The sequence below is a fragment of the Girardinichthys multiradiatus genome, chromosome 14, assembly GCF_021462225.1.
Source record: "Girardinichthys multiradiatus isolate DD_20200921_A chromosome 14, DD_fGirMul_XY1, whole genome shotgun sequence".
Lineage (NCBI taxonomy): Eukaryota > Metazoa > Chordata > Actinopteri > Cyprinodontiformes > Goodeidae > Girardinichthys > Girardinichthys multiradiatus.
In genome coordinates this window covers 42,212,387-42,231,531 of record NC_061807.1, presented here as the reverse complement: position 1 = coordinate 42,231,531, position 19,145 = coordinate 42,212,387, and the positions used below count along the sequence as shown (strand labels likewise).

The 19,145-nt window shown below is 39.4% G+C and overlaps 1 protein-coding gene across 4 annotated transcripts in view; it reads right to left on the bottom strand.

Annotated features, from left to right (window-relative positions):
* Positions 1–19,145, bottom strand: part of pde5ab (phosphodiesterase 5A, cGMP-specific, b) — a 105,652-nt gene that overhangs the window by 82,957 nt on the left and 3,550 nt on the right. Inside the window, exon 1 of one of the 4 annotated variants that reach the window (XM_047384903.1) lies at positions 2,141–2,259. The exons of the other annotated variants lie outside the window; for them this stretch is intronic. Within the exon in view, the coding sequence (XP_047240859.1) occupies positions 2,141–2,151 (11 nt within the window). The 5' untranslated portion in view covers positions 2,152–2,259. Of the gene's footprint in view, positions 1–2,140; positions 2,260–19,145 lie in introns of those variants that run through there. 4 annotated transcript variants of the gene reach the window in all.

The window sequence follows — 19,145 nt, the reverse complement described above, 5'->3', positions numbered from 1 at the left end:
GTTTGAACAACAGTGGGAGCACACTCCTCAGCCTCCCTGGTAAGGCCTATGTCAGGGTATTGGAGAGAAAGGTCCGGCTGATAGTCAAACCTCGGCTTCTGGAGGAGCAGTGTGGTTTTTGTCCCGGCTGTTCGACACTGGACCAGCTCTAAACTCTCTACAGGGTGCTCGAGGGTTCATGGGAGTTTGCCCAACGGGTCCACATGTGTTTTGTGGACCTGGAGAAGGCATTGGACTGTGTCCCTCGTGGTGCCATGTGGGGGGCGCTCCAGGAGTATAGAGTCGGGGGCCCTTTATAAGGGGCCACCCGGTCTTTGTACAAGCAGAACAGAAGTTAGGTCCGCATTGTCGTCACTAAGTCGGACCTGTTCCCGGTGCATGCTGGACTCCAGTGGGCCTGCTGTGTCACAGGTCCTGATCATAATTTTCATGGACAGGATTTCTAGGCGCAGCCAAGGGCCAGAGGGGTCTGGTTTGGGGACCAATGGATCCGCAGCCAGAGGCCATGGTTCTTGACCAGAAATGGTGGCTTGCCGTACTGTGCCAGTTCGTTGTGGTGAAGAGAGAGCTGAGTTGAAAAGCAAAGCTCTGGATACAAGTGACTGAAATGAGCTTCCTCCGCAGAGGGGCCGGACACTCCGTTAGAGACAGGGTGTGGAGCTTGGCCATCCAGGATTAGCTCGGAATAGAGCTGCTGCTCCTCCACATCAAGAGGAGTCAGTTGAGGTGGCTCAGGCATCTGTACCAAATGCCTCCAGGACGCCTCCCCCCAGAGGTGTTCTAGGCACATCCCATTGGGAGGAAGCCCATCAGATGGCCCAGGACACGCTGGAGGGACTATGTCTGTCGGCTGGCCTGGGAACGCCTTGGGCTCCCCTCAAAGGCGCTGGAGAAGGTGTCTGGGGAGAGGGAAGTCTTGGCATCTCAACTAAGTCTGCTGCCCCTGCGACCCGGTCCCGGACAAAGTGGAAGACGGCAAGTACAAGCACGAGGATATATTTACTTATTAACATAAACAACAAAGACTAGTGTATTGCTATTGTATACAATGCAACTTTTATCAATTGTGGTGGGAGAGTTTAACTTCACTCTGAACACAGAATTAAATAGGAGCAGATAATCTGCCCTTCGTAACTTGCAGTCAGTTAATACACTAAAGCAGTATATGAAAGATTTTGTCATATGTGATGCCTGGTGGTAATGCCACCCATCAAAGTAGGAAGTGTCCTTTTTCTTCCTTGTCCACCACTCTTACTCTTATATAGACCTCTTTCTAATAGGCAACTCTGTTATGAAGGAGGTATGTGAGGCACAAATTCATCCTATTTCCTTAAGCGATGACGACCAGTTACTATGGTAGTGATGGAAAAAACATTAACACCACCTGTAAAACTTTGGAGGATTACCAATCATTGCCTAAATACAAAGATTTTACCATGTTCTTTGAAAGAGAGCGGACCGATTTCTTTTAATAAATGATCAGCCTAATATCTCTTCTGGGAGGCTGCAAAGGTTGCTATGTGCAGCAAAATAATTTCTTATTCATCACATAAGAAAAAAAAGAAAAAGCAGCAGAAGTGGAACTAGAACAGAAAACAAAACACTTAGAAACAACTTATGCTACATCTCAAGAAGACAATGTGTTAAAATAAGAAAACTAAAATTAGAACTTAGAATATCAGAGGCAATAATTCCAATTGAAATACAGAGACTGATAACTTGGAGAACTTTGATCAAAGTAATAAATCTAGCAAACTTTTTGCCAAGAGTTCTGGTGCAGTGGCTCCCACCTTCCAACGGTTGGTCACAGAAATTCATGAATACTCTCTCCAAACATGAATTGTGCTAACTTAAATCTTGCTCTCAAGCCAGATAAAGATCCAAAACTTCCATCTAGCTACCATCCAACATTACTTATAAATGCAAATCTTAAAATCACCAGCCACATGTCATTGGCCACAATGCTTAAAAAATAACTTTTGAAGTACAATTTGATCAAGAGCTTTTAGAATGACCCAAAATGCCAACCTTCAGCTTATACAATACAAAATCCTTCAAAGAAGGCACTACACAGGCCAAAGAATGTTCCAAATGGGTTTCTCATTTACCAACACATGTCCAAACTGCATGGGAGATTTACCTGATGACCATCTACATCAGACTCCAGTCCTCGAGGGCCAGTGTCTTGCAACTTTTAGATGTGTCCCTGGTCCAACACACCGAATGGCTACATTTCCTCCTCAGTATGCTGTCAATTTCTCCAGAGTTCTGCTAATGACCTAATTATTTGATTCAGGTGTGTTGAAGCAGAGGAACATCTAAAGGTTGCAGGTTACCGGCCCTCGAGGACTGGAGTTTGACACCTGTGATCTACATGATCTCTGGCACTGTCTGCCTGTCTGGCACTGTCCGCCTTTCTGTGGTTTTTGGCTAAAAGTATATTGAATTCAATTCAATTCAAAAATACTTTATTAATCCCGAAGGGAAATTAAATGAAGATTAATATGAAGATAAATAAAGATCAATATGAAAATGCATAGAGAACACAGTCACAGTCTGCTCCTCACTTTTCTTGGTCACATCAGAAAAGTGGATTTTAAAGTGAATAGATGACTCTTATTGCAGTTCTACGCATCACAAAACAAAACTGGAAAAATAAAAAAAGTTTAAGTTTCCATAAATCCTGATGAATCCAACCAGTTAGGAGCTAGGAGAGGACAGAAATTCCTTTCTTAGGGAGGAGATGTGGTTGACTAGGTGTGACGCTGTCTTCTAAGAGATGTGATTGGTTGTTAAAAGAAACAAATGTAATTAATGGATAGAAATTTACCAATGATAGAATTTAGACTGGATTAAATGTGTAAATCATGATGATGAAACCTAGCAAAATTTAATTGTCACACAGCATCAACACGTAGCTTATTTACATGCTCATCATTATTTTGATTTGCTTATTATTATGTTTACTCACTATGCTGGTCGTTTTTATACTGCATCTATTTTTTATTAATTCATTTCAATTCAATTCAATTCAAAAATACTTTATTAATCCCAAAGGGAAATTAAATGTTGTTATAGCTCATATTATGAAGGTTTCCTCAAAGAGCCGTAATTTCATATTAATATTAAAATTCGACAAACAGAGAAAAAAAATTTGCAGAAAACCGAACTGAACAGAGGAGCAGAGCCTGCTGGTGGAGAAGAGTAGAGTTTTGAAAGGTAGGTTTGTCCTGGGATCACGTTGAAACAAACAGGCACTCTGCAGACAGGGGGATTGTAGATGACCATTTAGGCATAGGCTGCTGACATCATTATGTACAATGCAGCAAATACTTATTCACCTCATTTACATCTTTCTTCTTTGTATATAGTGCTTAGATTATTGTACTGTATCTTGTCTATATTATGTATATTGTTTTTCAAGTTTTTCCAATTTGTTTCCAAATATATTTTTAAAAGCATTTTACAGTCTGTAAATATTTAAATAATTCTGTACTATGTTGTTTGTAATTTTTCTTCATTGTTATTTATTATTGTTTTTTTTAATTTATTTATCCTTTCTACTATTACCTCAAAAGAGGGAAAGCAATTCACTTAGAGCAGTTACAAAACAACAGTCAACAAGCATTGTGGAAATAAAAAAATAAGTTAGGGCCCAGAAGAAATAAACTTATTCGATTTGAAGTTGTTGGTGAAAATGGTGTATCTATAAGTCACATTGATCAAGAATTAACAGATGGGAGGCAGACTATAGTACCCTGTATACATGTAATAGTTCACATTTGTTTGATGAACAATTTTTAGTTGATATTCGCCAGGCTAAATATTTGCTTGAAAATGAATTAATCAAAGTATGTTCATATTGCAAGAAAGATATTTTGAATAAAGAGATTACAGTAGAAGTACAGAAAGTTAACGAAAATGCTAAATCGCATAAAGCTGCAGGTGTTGATACACTGCCCAATGAAACACTTAAATGTCCCAGATTGTTAAACTGCTTGTTTAATTATTGTTTACAGACTGGGACAAATCTATCATTAAGCCCATTTCTAAGTCCAGGCGGATCAGAGTCCCTTTAAATTATGGAGGTATGAGTCTGATCAGCACAGTCTATAAATCGTTTTCTGGTACCCTAAATTTACATCTTAATGAGTGTATAGATTTGGAAACATATATTGCAGGATGAACAAAATGGGTTCAGGAAAAATAGAGCTTGTATTGATCATATGTCCTATCCCCTGTTGTAAAGACAAGACTTTGTGCAAAAGTACCTTTGTATGTTTTACTGACTTAAAAAAAACTTTTGATTGGATAAATAGAGAGCTTCTGGAATACAAGCTACTATGTGCTGGCTTTGATAGAAATTTTAGAAATCTATCAACAGGAGGGGTGAATACACACAAACAAAAAAGGTTTTGAAAATAAATGTGAAAACCATGTATAATTTCTCTTCCAATAATGTCTAACTTTGTTTTGGCAAATCAAACAAATCCCAGTAAACTACATTAATTCTGTTATTATAGAGTGGCAATATGTAAAAAACGTTAAAGGAGTATGAATCATTTTGTAAAGAACTGTACTTACATGAGTGTTGTCTTCCTGGAGTATTGTGTTCCTTGAACATTTAACATATGAAGTCCAACTCAAACCTAACAGTAATGAACTACTGGCAAGTAAATGACTCATGCCCATCCCCCAAATTTCATTTTCATTGTATGAGTAAGAAGAACTATGCGATGAGGAAGTCAACGTGAGCATGTTTGGTATAAGCTATCCCCACCTGCTCAGCCATGTGGGCTGTAAGAGAAGATGTCCCTCATAGTATCACCATAAAACAGCAAAAAAAAGTTTTGTGCATTTCAAAACCAAGGTAACAGTTTTGGTTTTGAGCAGCTATTATCTTTTATCCCCTAAAAACTTGTCTAATATCCTTATTTGGACCTGGAAAGAATGTCAAATAGCTCTGAGGACCCCACTGCTGCACACTCAAGCTGAAAAACAACTGCATAGAGCACTGCCCTATACCAAGAAATGCAGAGGGTGTATTTGTACTATTAATTCCTATAAAACGCCTCGGAGAAATCTTTATGCCCAGCTAAAAATGAAGAGGTTTTCTGAGAATTTCCTTGAAGGGCTTTGTTAAGGTAAAGATTAAAGAACCTGGATAACAAAAGAGGAAACTGCAGGAACTAAGAAGATGTGGACACAGATTTCCAATTGTATTATTCAGCTAAAGTTTAACAAAACTCAATCTTAACATGAAATGGGACCCATTCCCTGAAGAGGAGCTCCTCAGAAGGTTAGAGGAACAGCATGGAGTTTACATACACATGGAGTCTGCATGCTGGGGATTGCTATTTTTCTGAGTACTAAGTTGTTTAAATCATTCCATCTGGCATACTTGGCCACAAAGCTTTAGAGTAAAGTTACAGCTAAAAATAGCTAAATCACCTCTGGTTGATACTTTCAGAAAAGGTTACTATGTAACAAAATAGGAGAACTATTAGTCCCTGGTGAACTCCGTAAAATCTCTTGGACCCATTTCAACATAACAGCCACCTTGTAAAGCAGGACAAATGAGGCATTTAGACTATAATAGTCACACAATGGTGCTTTAAGCTTACCTTTAGGACTGTAAGTAATGATCAGTTCCCACTTATTGGAAGTTAATATTTAAACACAACACAAGAAAGCCTGGTCAGAGTGGAAATAAGGATTGTGAGTAGATCCACATTGTTAGTCCCAACCTCGCACAGCTTTTTCCACATGGGCCATTTTTCAAACTATAAATCTGAGAACTTCAAGAAATCACAACTGGTTAAAGCGTGAGTTTGTGTATGTGCTGTTCTGCATCATATGTGTAATGTGGGGACCTTTAGGAACAAATCTGTCCTACTACCTACAGTAACCCCAATGGAATGTCATTAGAAGATACAGTTTGATTTCAACAACACCATCCTCAAGAATCTACTGTGTCTACTATATCTACTGTGGACCACTTCAGGTTCCTAGGAACCACCATTTCTCGAAACCTGAGATTGTCTTCATACATAGACAATGTTCGAAAGAAGGCCCAGCAGAGACTGTACTTCCTGAGGCAACTCAAGAAGTTCAACCTTCCACAGGAGCTGCTGGTCATCTTCTACACTGCCATCATTCAGTCTGTCCTGTCTTCATCCATCTCAGTGTGGTGTGGCTCATTCACAAAACAGGACAGGTCCAGACTGCAATGAACAATCAGGTCTGCAGAGGAAATCTTTAGGGCTTCTTTCCATCCAGGACTCATACAGGTCTAGCTAGGGTCATGAAAAGGGCAGCTAAAATCTCTGCAGACCCCACACACCCTGCACACAAACTGTGTAGGCTTTTACCTTCAGGTCGGCGCTATAAAGCGCTGTCTGCTAAAAAAAGCCGCTGCAGAGACAGTTTCTTCCCACAGGCTGTTTCTCTGATAAACACTTGACAGTCAAGAGTTTCAGATCAACACCATGCATACTTGGACTCATCTCACATTATATTCTATTATAAAGTCAATTGTGTATATATGTACATTAGATATGTTTCTATTTCCATTATATATATGTAAAAAAACAGAAACTTGGCAATAGAGCTGATTCTGATTTAAAACCTCATGTGGTAGAAAGAGAAACTGCATGTTGTGTCAAAATTGTTCAAGTTAACTTAACAGCGGTTGTGTGGAAGTTGTTGCTGATTGAGGGCTAAGCAGTTAGCTGTTTAGTGTTTAAGTGAAGTGTTTATAATGAATTCAGAGGAAGCACAGAAGCTCTAAGAAGCTTTACAAAAACATGTCACAGATTCATTCAGGCTGCTGGAACAAAGAGGTTGCTGTTCAATTTATTTCTTTACTATTTTATACTTTTGCCATTTTGAAGCTATTTGCCTTAGGATAAAAATGTTAGTGAAGGACCTTTCACTGAACTGGTGTAGAAACAAAGTGACCCTTCCCAGACCTCAGTAAAGTTTTTCTGTTTTCTTCCTTTTACATTTTTAACCTCTGTCATGATGAATTTGGGAATGTTGGGAGTCTTTTTGAAATTTCCCAGTCAACATAAGGGTCTGCTTTCCCACGAGAATACACACGGAGACCGCTGCTTGCAGTTAGTAATGCTAACTGTAATTGTATACCAACTAATGACCCTAAGAAAATTTACATAATTTGTAGAAATGTTTACAAAAGTTATCGACCCTTCAACACAGATAAATTTTTTAATGAAATGAATCTTCCTAAGTTAAATAAGCAACGGGAAAAGACCCTGGAGTTATTTTTAGCAGCAAGTGAACTCCATGAAGTAGTTAAAAGTATACCTAATGACAAAGCTCCAGGAACTGATTTCCCTACACAATTCTATAAAGACTTCTGGCCACTGCTGGCCCACATCTTGCAATGGGTGGTCACAGAAATTCTGGAAATCTTGATACTCTCTTCAAACAGGAATTGTGGTAACATAAATCTTATCCTCAAGCCAGATATAGATCCCACACTTCCATCTAGCTACGGCCCAATAATACTTATAAATTCAGATCTTAAAATCATCTGCAAGATGTTGGCCACAAGGATTGAAAAGATAACCCCTCATATTTCTAGAATTGCGCCGCTCAAGGTGGCAGCAGGTTGGAGTAGCTCTGTTACTTTTGATTCTGATTTATAATTTTTTGGGAACTATTCCTCTTGTGGTGGATACAGTTGATTTTTTTTTTGGACTACTGTCCACTCCGGTGTCGGATGCTGTGCAGCTTGGAGGATTTTTCTTGATACTTTCTATTTTTGGACATTTGTTATGATGCATTGCCATGGCAACGGGGTTGTTTCTTACAACCGGGAGCAGCTGATTAATATCTCAAAAGCTCAAATAATACTTCAACTACAACCCCAAATCCCTGATGAGTTGAAAAGGAGACGCCGTGGATGCAGAGCAGGAGCTAAGAGAAGAGAGAAGGAGGAAGTTCAAACCATCTCTTCCGTCGATTATGATGGGCAATGTGAGATCGTTGGGAAACAAGTTGGATGAACTCCAAGCCCTTCAAAGGACCCAGCCAGAGTACCGGGCAAGCAGTATCATATGTTTTACTGAGACATGGCTGCAGGATCATATCCCCGACTCCAGCGTCTCTCTGCCGGGCTTTTTAACCATACGAGCAGACAGAGACTTAAAGAGGAGCGGCAAATGTGAAGGAGGTGGACTAGCAGTACTTGTGAACAACAGATGGTGTCATCCAGGACATGTTACTGTGAAGTGTCAACTCTGCAGTCCAGATATTGAACTGTTGGCAGTAAGTTTTTGTCCATATTATTTACCCAGAGAGTTCACCAGTGTTATTTTGGCAACAGTTTACGTTCCACCTTCCGCTGTTTATTAAAATGCAGTATGCTATAAATAATACAAGTAGACCCATCAATCTACAAGACAATTACAAGACCCAAAATATAAATAGTCTAATTGCTTCATTAGATACAGAAAAAGATTTTAACAGGGATAACTGGAAATTACTGTTTTTCTATCCTGCATAAATTTGAACTTGGGCAATTTTTTTTGTCATGGATCACATTACAAAAATCATTAGCTTTGTCAATGTTTGTGCGAAAAGAGACGAATTGATTTTTCAAAGTTAAATCTTAAAAGAGGCACCAGACACGGTTGTTTACTCTCGCCCTCACTGTTAGCTATATCCATTGAACCACTAGTGGTTGCAATACCTAAAAGTTTAATTATTTATGGAATTTAAACAGCTAAAAGAATCCACAAAAATAGTTTATATGCTGATGATGTATTGCTCTTTCTTTAAATGCCAAACCCCTCTCTTTCATGGCTTAAATGTACTGAAATGACAAAACATAAGGAAACTAAAATACCTATAAGAATACCTTTATCTAGTTTTCCTCTCTTTTTTTTACACAATTTTCCACAAATAAAACAAATGGTTATATCAGGTTGCAGACACCTGAGAAAAAGAGTTAAAAATGTCGACTCCATATTTATAATTTTGTCATTGGTCTAAAATAATTGTAATTTAGAACCACTGCTCTGTCATTCACACACAGTGTAATGTCACCTCTGCATGGTTTGTAGTTGGATGCAAGTGCAGGAAAACACATGAGCAGAGGGGTAAAGTGAAACAATATTTAATAAATGACAAAAGACTTACAACTGGCATGGTGAGCACAATAGTAGAGCAGGGTAGGCATTGGAACCAAGACAAAGAATGAGAGCAAAGGCACAGAGACATATAACACAGGCAACTGACATGAAGCAGGCAGGCAAACAGGAGAAACCAGCAAAGAACAATGAAAACCAAACAGCTTATATACAGGGAGATTGTGAAGAGAAAGGCAGGGCAAGCAGGTGAGGGTAATGAAGAGAAGAGTAAATGAGCAGGAGCAGACAGAGAAAAACACAGGGAGGATATTCAGCAGAATAATAATAATACAGAAAATGTACAAAAACGCTAAAGTTAACCAGAAGGTAAAACATCAAATTAACTGTATAAATGCACTTAAAAATAATGGACACAGGGAACTGAGCTACTATAATCTGTTAGCAGGTCAAACCTTTGCAAAAAATTGAGACAAAAAATGAGCCTCAAAATTTGTGCATCGCTGCATTTTAAGAAAAAGACAAGAATTTTCTCAGAACACACTCAATCTCTTGTGTCGATGTGACAAACAACAGAATGGAATTCAACACTGTGACAAATGTACTGTAAAAACAACAGATTTTAACTTCATTCATTACAACTGTTTATGACTTCCAAGCCGCAGCTAAAGGTTTTTTACAGACGTTAAGAAGTATAGTTACATCACTGCTCTGCCTCACACACAGACAAACAAGAATAGATATTATTAGTGCTACTAGTGCTCGGGCAATAAAATAATATAATTTTATATCAAGGAACAAAAAATGATAAAGAATGATAAATGTAGGCTTTAAGTTAATAAAACAAACAATACACATGGCTTATCGGACTTTGCTTTGGAACATATTGTTTAAACATTTTACAAGAGTTAAAATAATTTATTTTATTTGTGCCATTTTATACTAGAATATATTTGCACCCCGGTGCAAATGGATTTTGTACATCAATATATTGCCAGTCTAGAATGGGCAATTGTTTACTTATAATTGTTTACAGGTATAGATGACAACAGACAACTGATATACTGGGCTACATCAAACTGTAAATTATAGAGAAGGATACTATCAGATCAAACCAGAGTTGGTTACAAGTCATGTTTCCCAAGTACAAGTCAAACCCTAAGTGACTAAAATGAAAATTAAAGTCAAGTCTCAGGTCTCCAATGAGAGAAATAAACGTTTTCTCACCGAATGCACACCATCTAGTCTGCCTATAATGTTGAATTGATGTAGGTTAGGAGTTCAAACCTGTACTGTTTGCACGGAGGACTAATTTATCACATGAACATCGCAGTTATCTACAGTTATCTTTAAATTTATCGTTAAATCTAATCAACAATTATCATTCAGGGTTCTCACCAGGAATTTTTATAAGCATAAACAAAAGCATGTTGCATGATATGATGCCGTTTATACGCACCCTTCGAAACTGACATGATTTTAGAAAGCTTTACCGTTAGTGGTCACATAGGGTGGACGGAAACGGGAACAGACTCAGCGCATGTGCTATAGCCGACAAAAACCACATGGAAAGGGAGGCCAGATGTGAGTCACGCTCATAAAAAAATAAGCGTGGCGGCCTAATTTCAGCGTAGCGGTGACAATTTTCAGCGTAGCGACCCGCTACATCTAATTTAACATGCAAACAACTTTTCTGCTTTAAATTATTTTGAAAACATAAAGTTTAATATTTACCCTTTTAGAAATATAAGTATGCATCTATGCTCAATATTGGAAACAAAAGGTCATTATTATGAAGCAACAGCTAGCAAAAACAGATTGTTGTAAACCACGAACAGTCCACAGTCCTCAACATTTACGGGCTAATAAATCAGGAGCATCCATTTGGAGTAAAATATGCACATGAGGTGCATCAACTGTTAAACCAGCAGTCATACATACTGTCTAGCCTACACTCCTCATTGCATCAGATACAGATACAGATCAAAAATCAGACTTGAGTCCTAGACCAAGAGGCCCCATCTATGCATAGAACATTTCCTTTTTCTAATCCTAAACAGTGTCACACTACAGTAATAAAAGCATCATTAATATTGTTTCCTAACCTAACCCTGCTTTGAACTTCTCCGCAACTTCCTGCCTGACCTGTGTACCGTGTTCCTTGGTCTTCATGATGCTTTTTGTTCTCTAAAGTTCTCTAAAGAACCACCGAAGCCAGAAACAAAACAGCTGCATTTAGACTCTGACTAAATTACACACAACTGTTTACTAATCAGGTGACTTCTGAGGTCAATTTATTACACTGGATTTCATTTAGAGGTATTAGGGGTAAGGTGTTTGAAAAGAAATTTGAAAACAGTTTATGTTTCCTTTTCACTTCATATTAAGGCACTACATTGTATTGGTCTAGAACATAAAATCCCAACAAAATACACTAAACTTTGGAGTTGCAAAGTGACAGCTTGCTAGCCATTAGCATCAAATGGCTAGCAAGGTATTATTTTCACACAGTGTTTGCAAAATATTGTTTTCTCTATTCCGTACCCCAAAGGCTGGAACACAAACTTCAACATTTTGTACTGTAGCGTTGCTGGCCAGCCTTACCTAGCTCAGGTAATTAACAGGTAATTCTTTCCTTTCTTACTTCAACTTAAGTCATAAATAGAGGCTGACTGATTTTATTGGGCTCCCAATAATTTGGCAAATATTTGTATTTTTTAAGTATCAGCTATTGGTCTTGAGGTGATTTTTAAACAGGCATATCTTTGAGCAGCAGCGAGGGGCAGCAGACACCCTTGTCTGTCACAGAGATAAAGTTAGACCCCTAAGGGCAGTGATTACTGGTCTATGTACTAACCTCAGAGAAAACATCATAACCACAGCGAAAACAGTAAGACTTCTTATTTTCATTCTTCGTAGCGTGACTTAAGAGCACAGGTACAATCTTCAACATAACACGATTCCCAGCCCCATGCGATCGAGGTAGGGCGAACCCAAAGCTGAATTGGTTAGACAGCTTTCTTCTTTCACACTGGCGTATTGTTCTTCAACCTTTAGTTTGGAGAAGCTGCAATGTCATACCATGCAACAAGATGGTTTCTGGCTCAAAGTGTCATAGAGGGGTGTGCCGCTGGTGGTGTGGGGTTAGCGCGCGACCACATATAGAGGCTATAGTCCTTGAAGCGGCCATCCCGGGTTCGAGTCCCAGACCTGGCGACTTTTGCTGAATGTCTCCCCCTGTCTGCCTACTATCAAAAATAAAGGCTTCTAGTGCCGAAACCATTCTAAAAAATAAAAAACTGTCATTGAAAGGACTTCGGTGCCATGGTATGGCCAGATAAAATTACTACACTATGGCATTGGCTGACAGCAAATGCCCTTAAATCAATTTAACCCTTTATGACCTACCATAGAACAAGTTCGCCAGAGCATATTTTTACATTTGTACATGCTGTAGAGCCATTCTTTGGAGCATTTCAATTTGTTATACATCAATACAACGCTCACATCCCAAATTTTTATATTTTGTATATAATAACTCCATATTAACTCAGTAAATTGCTAAAACGTGCAATTAACCACCAGAAAATTTTTTTTTTTTGCACATATTTTCCTAAATACAGAAATATCATAGCTGTATCCCTCAAATATTGCAATATAAAAAAGTTGCACAAAACCCTTTTAAACCACACGAAATTTATTTGGAGTGTCTCCATAACTTCATTTTTGAAATACACACATTTTTATGAACAGAGACCAAAACGAATATAAAATGTACATTATGAACAGTTTGAGAAAAGATAATATGTACATCAAAATAAACTATTTACAGAAGTGTAATTAAATCTCTAAGTGCGCCAGATACCTATGAGCACACATACAGGGGTTGGACAATGAAACTGAAACGCCTGGTTTTAGACCACAATAATTTATTAGTATGGTGTAGGGCCTCCTTTTGCGGCCAATACAGCATCAATTCGTCTTGGGAATGACATATACAAGTCCTGCACAGTGGTCAGAGTGATTTTAAGCCATTCTTCTTGCAGGATAGTGGCCAGGTCACTACATCATACTGGTGGAGGAAAACATTTCCTGACTCGCTCCTCCAAAACACCCCAAAGTGGCTCAATAATATTTAGATCTGGTGACTGTGCAGGCCATGGGAGATGTTCAACTTCACTTTCATGTTCATTAAACCAATCTTTCACCAGTCTTGCTGTGTGTATTGGTGCATTGTCATCCTGATACAAGGCACCGCCTTCAGGATACAATGTTTGAACCATTGGATGCACATGGTCCTCAAGAATGGTTCGGTAGTCCTTGGCAGTGACGCGCCCATCTAGCACAAGTATTGGGCCAACGGATTGCCATGATATGGCAGCCCAAACCATCACTGATCCACCCCCATGCTTCACTCTGGGCATGCAACAGTCTGGGTGGTACGCTTCTTTGGGGTTTCTCCACACCGTAACTCTCCCGGATGAGAGGAAAACAGTAAAGTTGGACTCATCAGAGAACAATACATGTTTCACATTGTCCACAGCCCAAGATTTGCGCTCCTTGCACCATTGAAACCGACGTTTGGCATTGGCATGAGGGACCAAAGGTTTGGCTATAGCAGCCCGGCCGTGTATATTGACCCTGTGGAGCTCCCGACGGACAGTTCCGGTGGAAACAGGAGAGTTGAGGTGCACATTTAATTCTGCCGTGATTTGGGCAGCCGTGGTTTTATGTTTTTTGGATACAATCTGGGTTAGCACCCGAACATCCCTTTCAGACAGCTTCCTCTTGCGTCCACAGTTAATCCTGTTGGATGTGGTTTGTCCTTCTTGGTGGTATGCTGACATTACCCTGGATACCGTGGCTCTTGATACATCACAAAGACTTGCTGTCTTGGTCACAGATGTGCCAGCAAGACGTGCATTTCAATATTTTGAGCAAAACTGTGCTCTTACCCTGCTAATTGAACCTTCACACTCTGCTCTTACTGGTGCAATGTGCAATCAATGAAGACTGGCTACCAGGCTGGTCCAATTAAGCCATGAAACCTCCCACACTAAAATGACAGGTGTTTCAGTTTCATTGTCCAACCCCTGTATATGTTCATAAGACCATCTTCAAACAATAAAAAGTACAAAAAACAACGAAAATGAAAGCAAAAGTGCGAGCGGGGTTTACCGCGAAAAAACTACAACTTCTGGGAAAAAAAAGACCAGTCCCGGGAAAAAACACCCAGGAAATGACATCATTTCCGGTTGTTGCGGGCATTGATGTGAAAGAAAACCATGTGATAGTTCATCCACCAATGTCATCACGCATATTCCGATGTAGGAAGTACACTCCGGTCTGGATTTTAATGTTTGTTTTTTTGCGATTTTTTTACTGGATTTCTGCATCAGTTTCTGGAAAATAAAAACCGTGCTCTGGGACACGTGGTGAGTAGAATATTTAAGTTGAACTCTCCGGTTTCATTTGCAAAAAAAAGTATTGTTCTAGCTTATTTGGTCGCAATTCTACAGGCGTTTAAAAACAGATTTGTAAATTATTAAAGAAGCACCAAAAATAAGTACATTTCAAGATAAGCTTATGAAGGCTAACAGAGCTTATTTATGTCTCAAGTACTAAAGCCCTGTAGAGTCATATGTTGATCTGTTTTCCATTCGTACACATACAAGACTTAATCCATAATAGACAAAGAGATCGCTGAAACAAGTAACTAAGGCTACATTCAAACTGCAGGTCTTGATGTTCAAGTCTGATTTTTAGCTGAAATCCAATTTTTTTGAGTGGTCACAGACTGTGGTCCCAGTAACTACATATAAACAATGAAATTAAACAATTGCACTTGAAATATGAACAGATAACCTGCTGTGACCTGAACGCAGAGTCTCACAACTTCCTCCTGGTCTGCATGGACCTGAATTGCGGACTTGTATGCGTGTAATCAAATGTCTGGAGTGGTATTGCTGCAGAGGCTTTTGTCATGTCTTGGACTTTTGCCTCAGAAAGACAACTTCTCGTGGCTGTTTTGATGCAGGCTGAATCCACACTCTGCTGCCACACTATAGACTAAAATTGCAAGCGGCACTTCAGCCAAATTTTTAAACATTCCTTCAAATGAACTGATCCGAAGTCAGCAAAACTCTCCAAACGAGGGGTTTCCTGCTTCTGCGCCCCTGTGGGAACAAACAGCTAATTAATTTGCTAACTCGCCAGCAAGTGGTAAGGGATGTGAACTGCAATCTGTCAAAATGACATGGCCTTCAAAGTTTTTCATCACTGTTGAAAAGAAACTGTCATAAATGGAAAATATTGTATTAATGCGACCCCTGGTAAACACGTAGCCTAACTTTAGTCATTAACTTAACACTTGGAGCACCATTAAGGATTGCAAACAGGAACTGTACATCAAGGTAAAATCTAACTGAACTGGAAGTACTACTGCAAACAGGCTACTAGAGCATCTCACTACAGTACCTCAGGAGATGGAAAAGATGCAGTCTAAGGGAACAGTGGAGAGGTGGATGCAAGTTCTTCAGGCAGCTGACCTCCCCAACAACCAGGCTGGTGTATTCTTTTTCCTCAGCATCCCATCTTCCACTGGGTTTGTGGAAAGGATTTCTCTCTCCTGGAAAATAAGTGGACTGATGTGCAGAACAAATGTTCTACTACATTAAGTAGAAGTCCACTCATTGTCAGTCTAAATTATGAAATGTCTTACTCAGAGTTTGACTCTGTAGCACTGAAAAACAAATATTTCCTTACTGCAGCAAGAGCTCAAAAGAAATACAAATGAAAAAAAACAGATTGTCTCCACATGATGTAGCATTGCACGTTTCAGTTCACAAGTTCAAGGTTTTTTTTCAACAACTGTACAAAAACAGAGGTCTATTCAGAAGGATACATTTTTTTAGAAAGGTATTTGTTTTATTCTGGTAATTTTGTTTTGCACTAAAGAAACATTGGTAGATATACAGGTCCTTCTCAAAATATTAGCATATTGTGATAAAGTTCATTATTTTCCATAATGTAATGATGAAAATTTAACATTCATATATTTTAGATTCATTGCACACTAACTGAAATATTTCAGGTCTTTTATTGTCTTAATATGGATGATTTTGGCATAGAGCTCATGAAAACCCAAAATTCCTATCTCACAAAATTAGCATATTTCATCCGACCAATAAAAGAAAAGTGTTTTTAATACAAAAAACGTCAACCTTCAAATAATCATGTACATTTATGCACTCAATACTTGGTCGGGAATCCTTTGGCAGAAATGACTGCTTCAATGCGGCGTGGCATGGAGGCAATCAGCCTGTGGCACTGCTGAGGTCTTATGGAGGCCCAGGATGCTTCGATAGTGGCCTTTAGCTCATCCAGAGTGTTGGGTCTTGAGTCTCTCAACGTTCTCTTCACAATATCCCACAGATTCTCTATGGGGTTCAGGTCAGGAGAGTTGGCAGGCCAATTGAGCACAGTGATACCATGGTCAGTAAACCATTTACCAGTGGTTTTGGCACTGTGAGCAGGTGCCAGGTCATGCTGAAAAATTAAATCTTCATCTCCATAAAGCTTTTCAGCAGATGGAAGCATGAAGTGCTCCAAAATCTCCTGATAGCTAGCTGCATTGACCCTGCCCTTGATAAAACACAGTGGACCAACACCAGCAGCTGACATGGCACCCCAGACCATCACTGACTGTGGGTACTTGACACTGGACTTCTGGCATTTTGGCAGTTCCTTCTCTCCAGTCTTCCTCCAGACTCTGCCACCTTGATTTCCGAATGACATGCAGAATTTGCTTTCATCCGAAAAAAGTACTTTGGACCACAACAGTCCAGTGCTGCTTCTCTGTAGCCCAGGTCAGGCGCTTCTGCCGCTGTTTCTGGTTCAAAAGTGGCTTGACCTGGGGAATGTGGCACCTGTAGCCCATTTCCTGCACACGCCTGTGCAGGAAATGCACGATGGCTCTGGATGTTTCTACTCCAGACTCAGTCCACTGCTTCCGCAGGTCCCCCAAGGTCTGGAATCGGCCCTTCTCCACAATCTTCCTCAGGGTTCGGTCACCTCTTCTCGTTGTGCAGCGTTTTCTGCCACACTTTTTCCTTCCCACAGACTTCCCACTGAGGTGCCTTGATACAGCACTCTGGGAACAGCCTATTCGTTCAGAAATTTAATTTGTTTTCCATGTATACTTGCATCACTCAAAAACATGCATCTAATTAAATAGACGTTTGAGTCAAATGTTAACAAAATAATTTAAAACAGAAAAAAAAGCACAAAAAAATTCACCATGTAAACAATGGGGTCAGCTGGCCTTGCCAAGAGGTGTCCCTTATTTATTTCTCAAGGAGTTGGCAACCCTACTCAGGGCTAAATCATCAAAAAACCATAATCCTAACAAGCTCTGACATTGATAACAGCAAGAAACAGCAAGCATTGTCATGTTTAAATTTTGCTTTTTCACTTTGAGCACGGCACACACAAGATCTTAACTTGTGAGCTATAGCCAACACGCTGTTGCTCAGCCACTCCTTTGACACGGAGACACAGACAGAGAAGCTGCACACACTTCGCACCAGAAACAGCTCATGTCAGGGTGTGTAAACAAAGTTACCTGGATGTTGGTATTAGTAATTGCAGCAGCTACGGAGCAACAGGAGAGCTCGTCTGCAGCCTTGGATGCAGAGAAATTAAATGGAGCCGAACACGTCTCTCCCGTGTGGCACCGCAGCCGCTGTGCGGTCTGCGCCACACACACTGCAGTTGGACACAGTGTGTTTGTACTCACTCTTGTGCATAATCTGTCCACTGCATGATCACAGACTCACTGTTATTAATGATGGAGAAGAAATCTTATGATAAAAAGCCAATACACTGGACTGGAGCTGATGCTGACAGTGGATGTCAAAAATGCTGCTTGTCATTTAAATGAGATGAAAGGGGAGTTTGTTTCAGTTACTGACAGCTTTTAATAAAGCGAACTGAGGTCTACGCATTAATTAGATCTGTGTGCAAAAACGAAGTACATGTCCTCTGGGAGCTAAACTTCTTTAACTGTGACAGGAGATGTTTTAAGGATAGATGCTGATAAAACTATAATCTGTAGCCTCCTTAAATGTCTGCAGCAGTTGATTAATCGGAATCTTCATTGATGGCCCTTTATGCTTTTCAGCCAACGTGGATTACATCTTTTTTTAAACGTTATGCAGCCAATGTATTTAATAAGGAAACTGAGTACGTACAATGTAAGCACATGCATTTTGGACAGTTTATAAAAATCTTATTGAAAGTGTTTTAACTTTTAACATGTGCACCTGGCATGGACATTTGGGAGTGAAGGATAAAAACAGTGTCTAGAATCGTCAGCACGGCACTCAGCAGAGGATACTGGGAGATTTGTACAAAAGACAAACAAAACAAATTGTGGGTGACCCAGCTCACCCCCTGTTTAGGGAATTTGTTAAGCTCCCCTCTGGAAGGAGATTTAGAGCAGTAAAAGCAATCAAGAACATATATGAGAACGATTTCACACCAACTGTAAAAATGTTACTCAGCTGTTGACCAGGATCTAGATATTGTGCCCGTTGTGTGTTCTTAGTGTGCTCTGACATTCATATCCTTTGTGACTTGTTTTTATGTTTTTCTTTCCCCACATGTGAAGCCAAAGACAAATTTCCATATATGTGGACAATAAAAATTAACTCAACTTAATAGAATTGCAGCATGGAAAAAAAGCTACTGTTTCAATCTGCTCACTTCATAAGAAGGAAAATGGAACATTTCTAAACACAGGCCAAAATATTGAGCCTGATAAAAAAAATAAAAAATTACACATGCAAAGCAAATCAATCTGCAATCTACCTTGCTGAATTTGAAATATCGGCATGAGTATCCTATATAGAAAACAATGTAATGGTTGACCTCTCTTCTCAAATACTGATACAGGGTGTCAAGCCAAAAGGTTTCATAAATAATAATACATAATAATAGCTAACACTTCACCAACCTTAGATGGTAAAAATC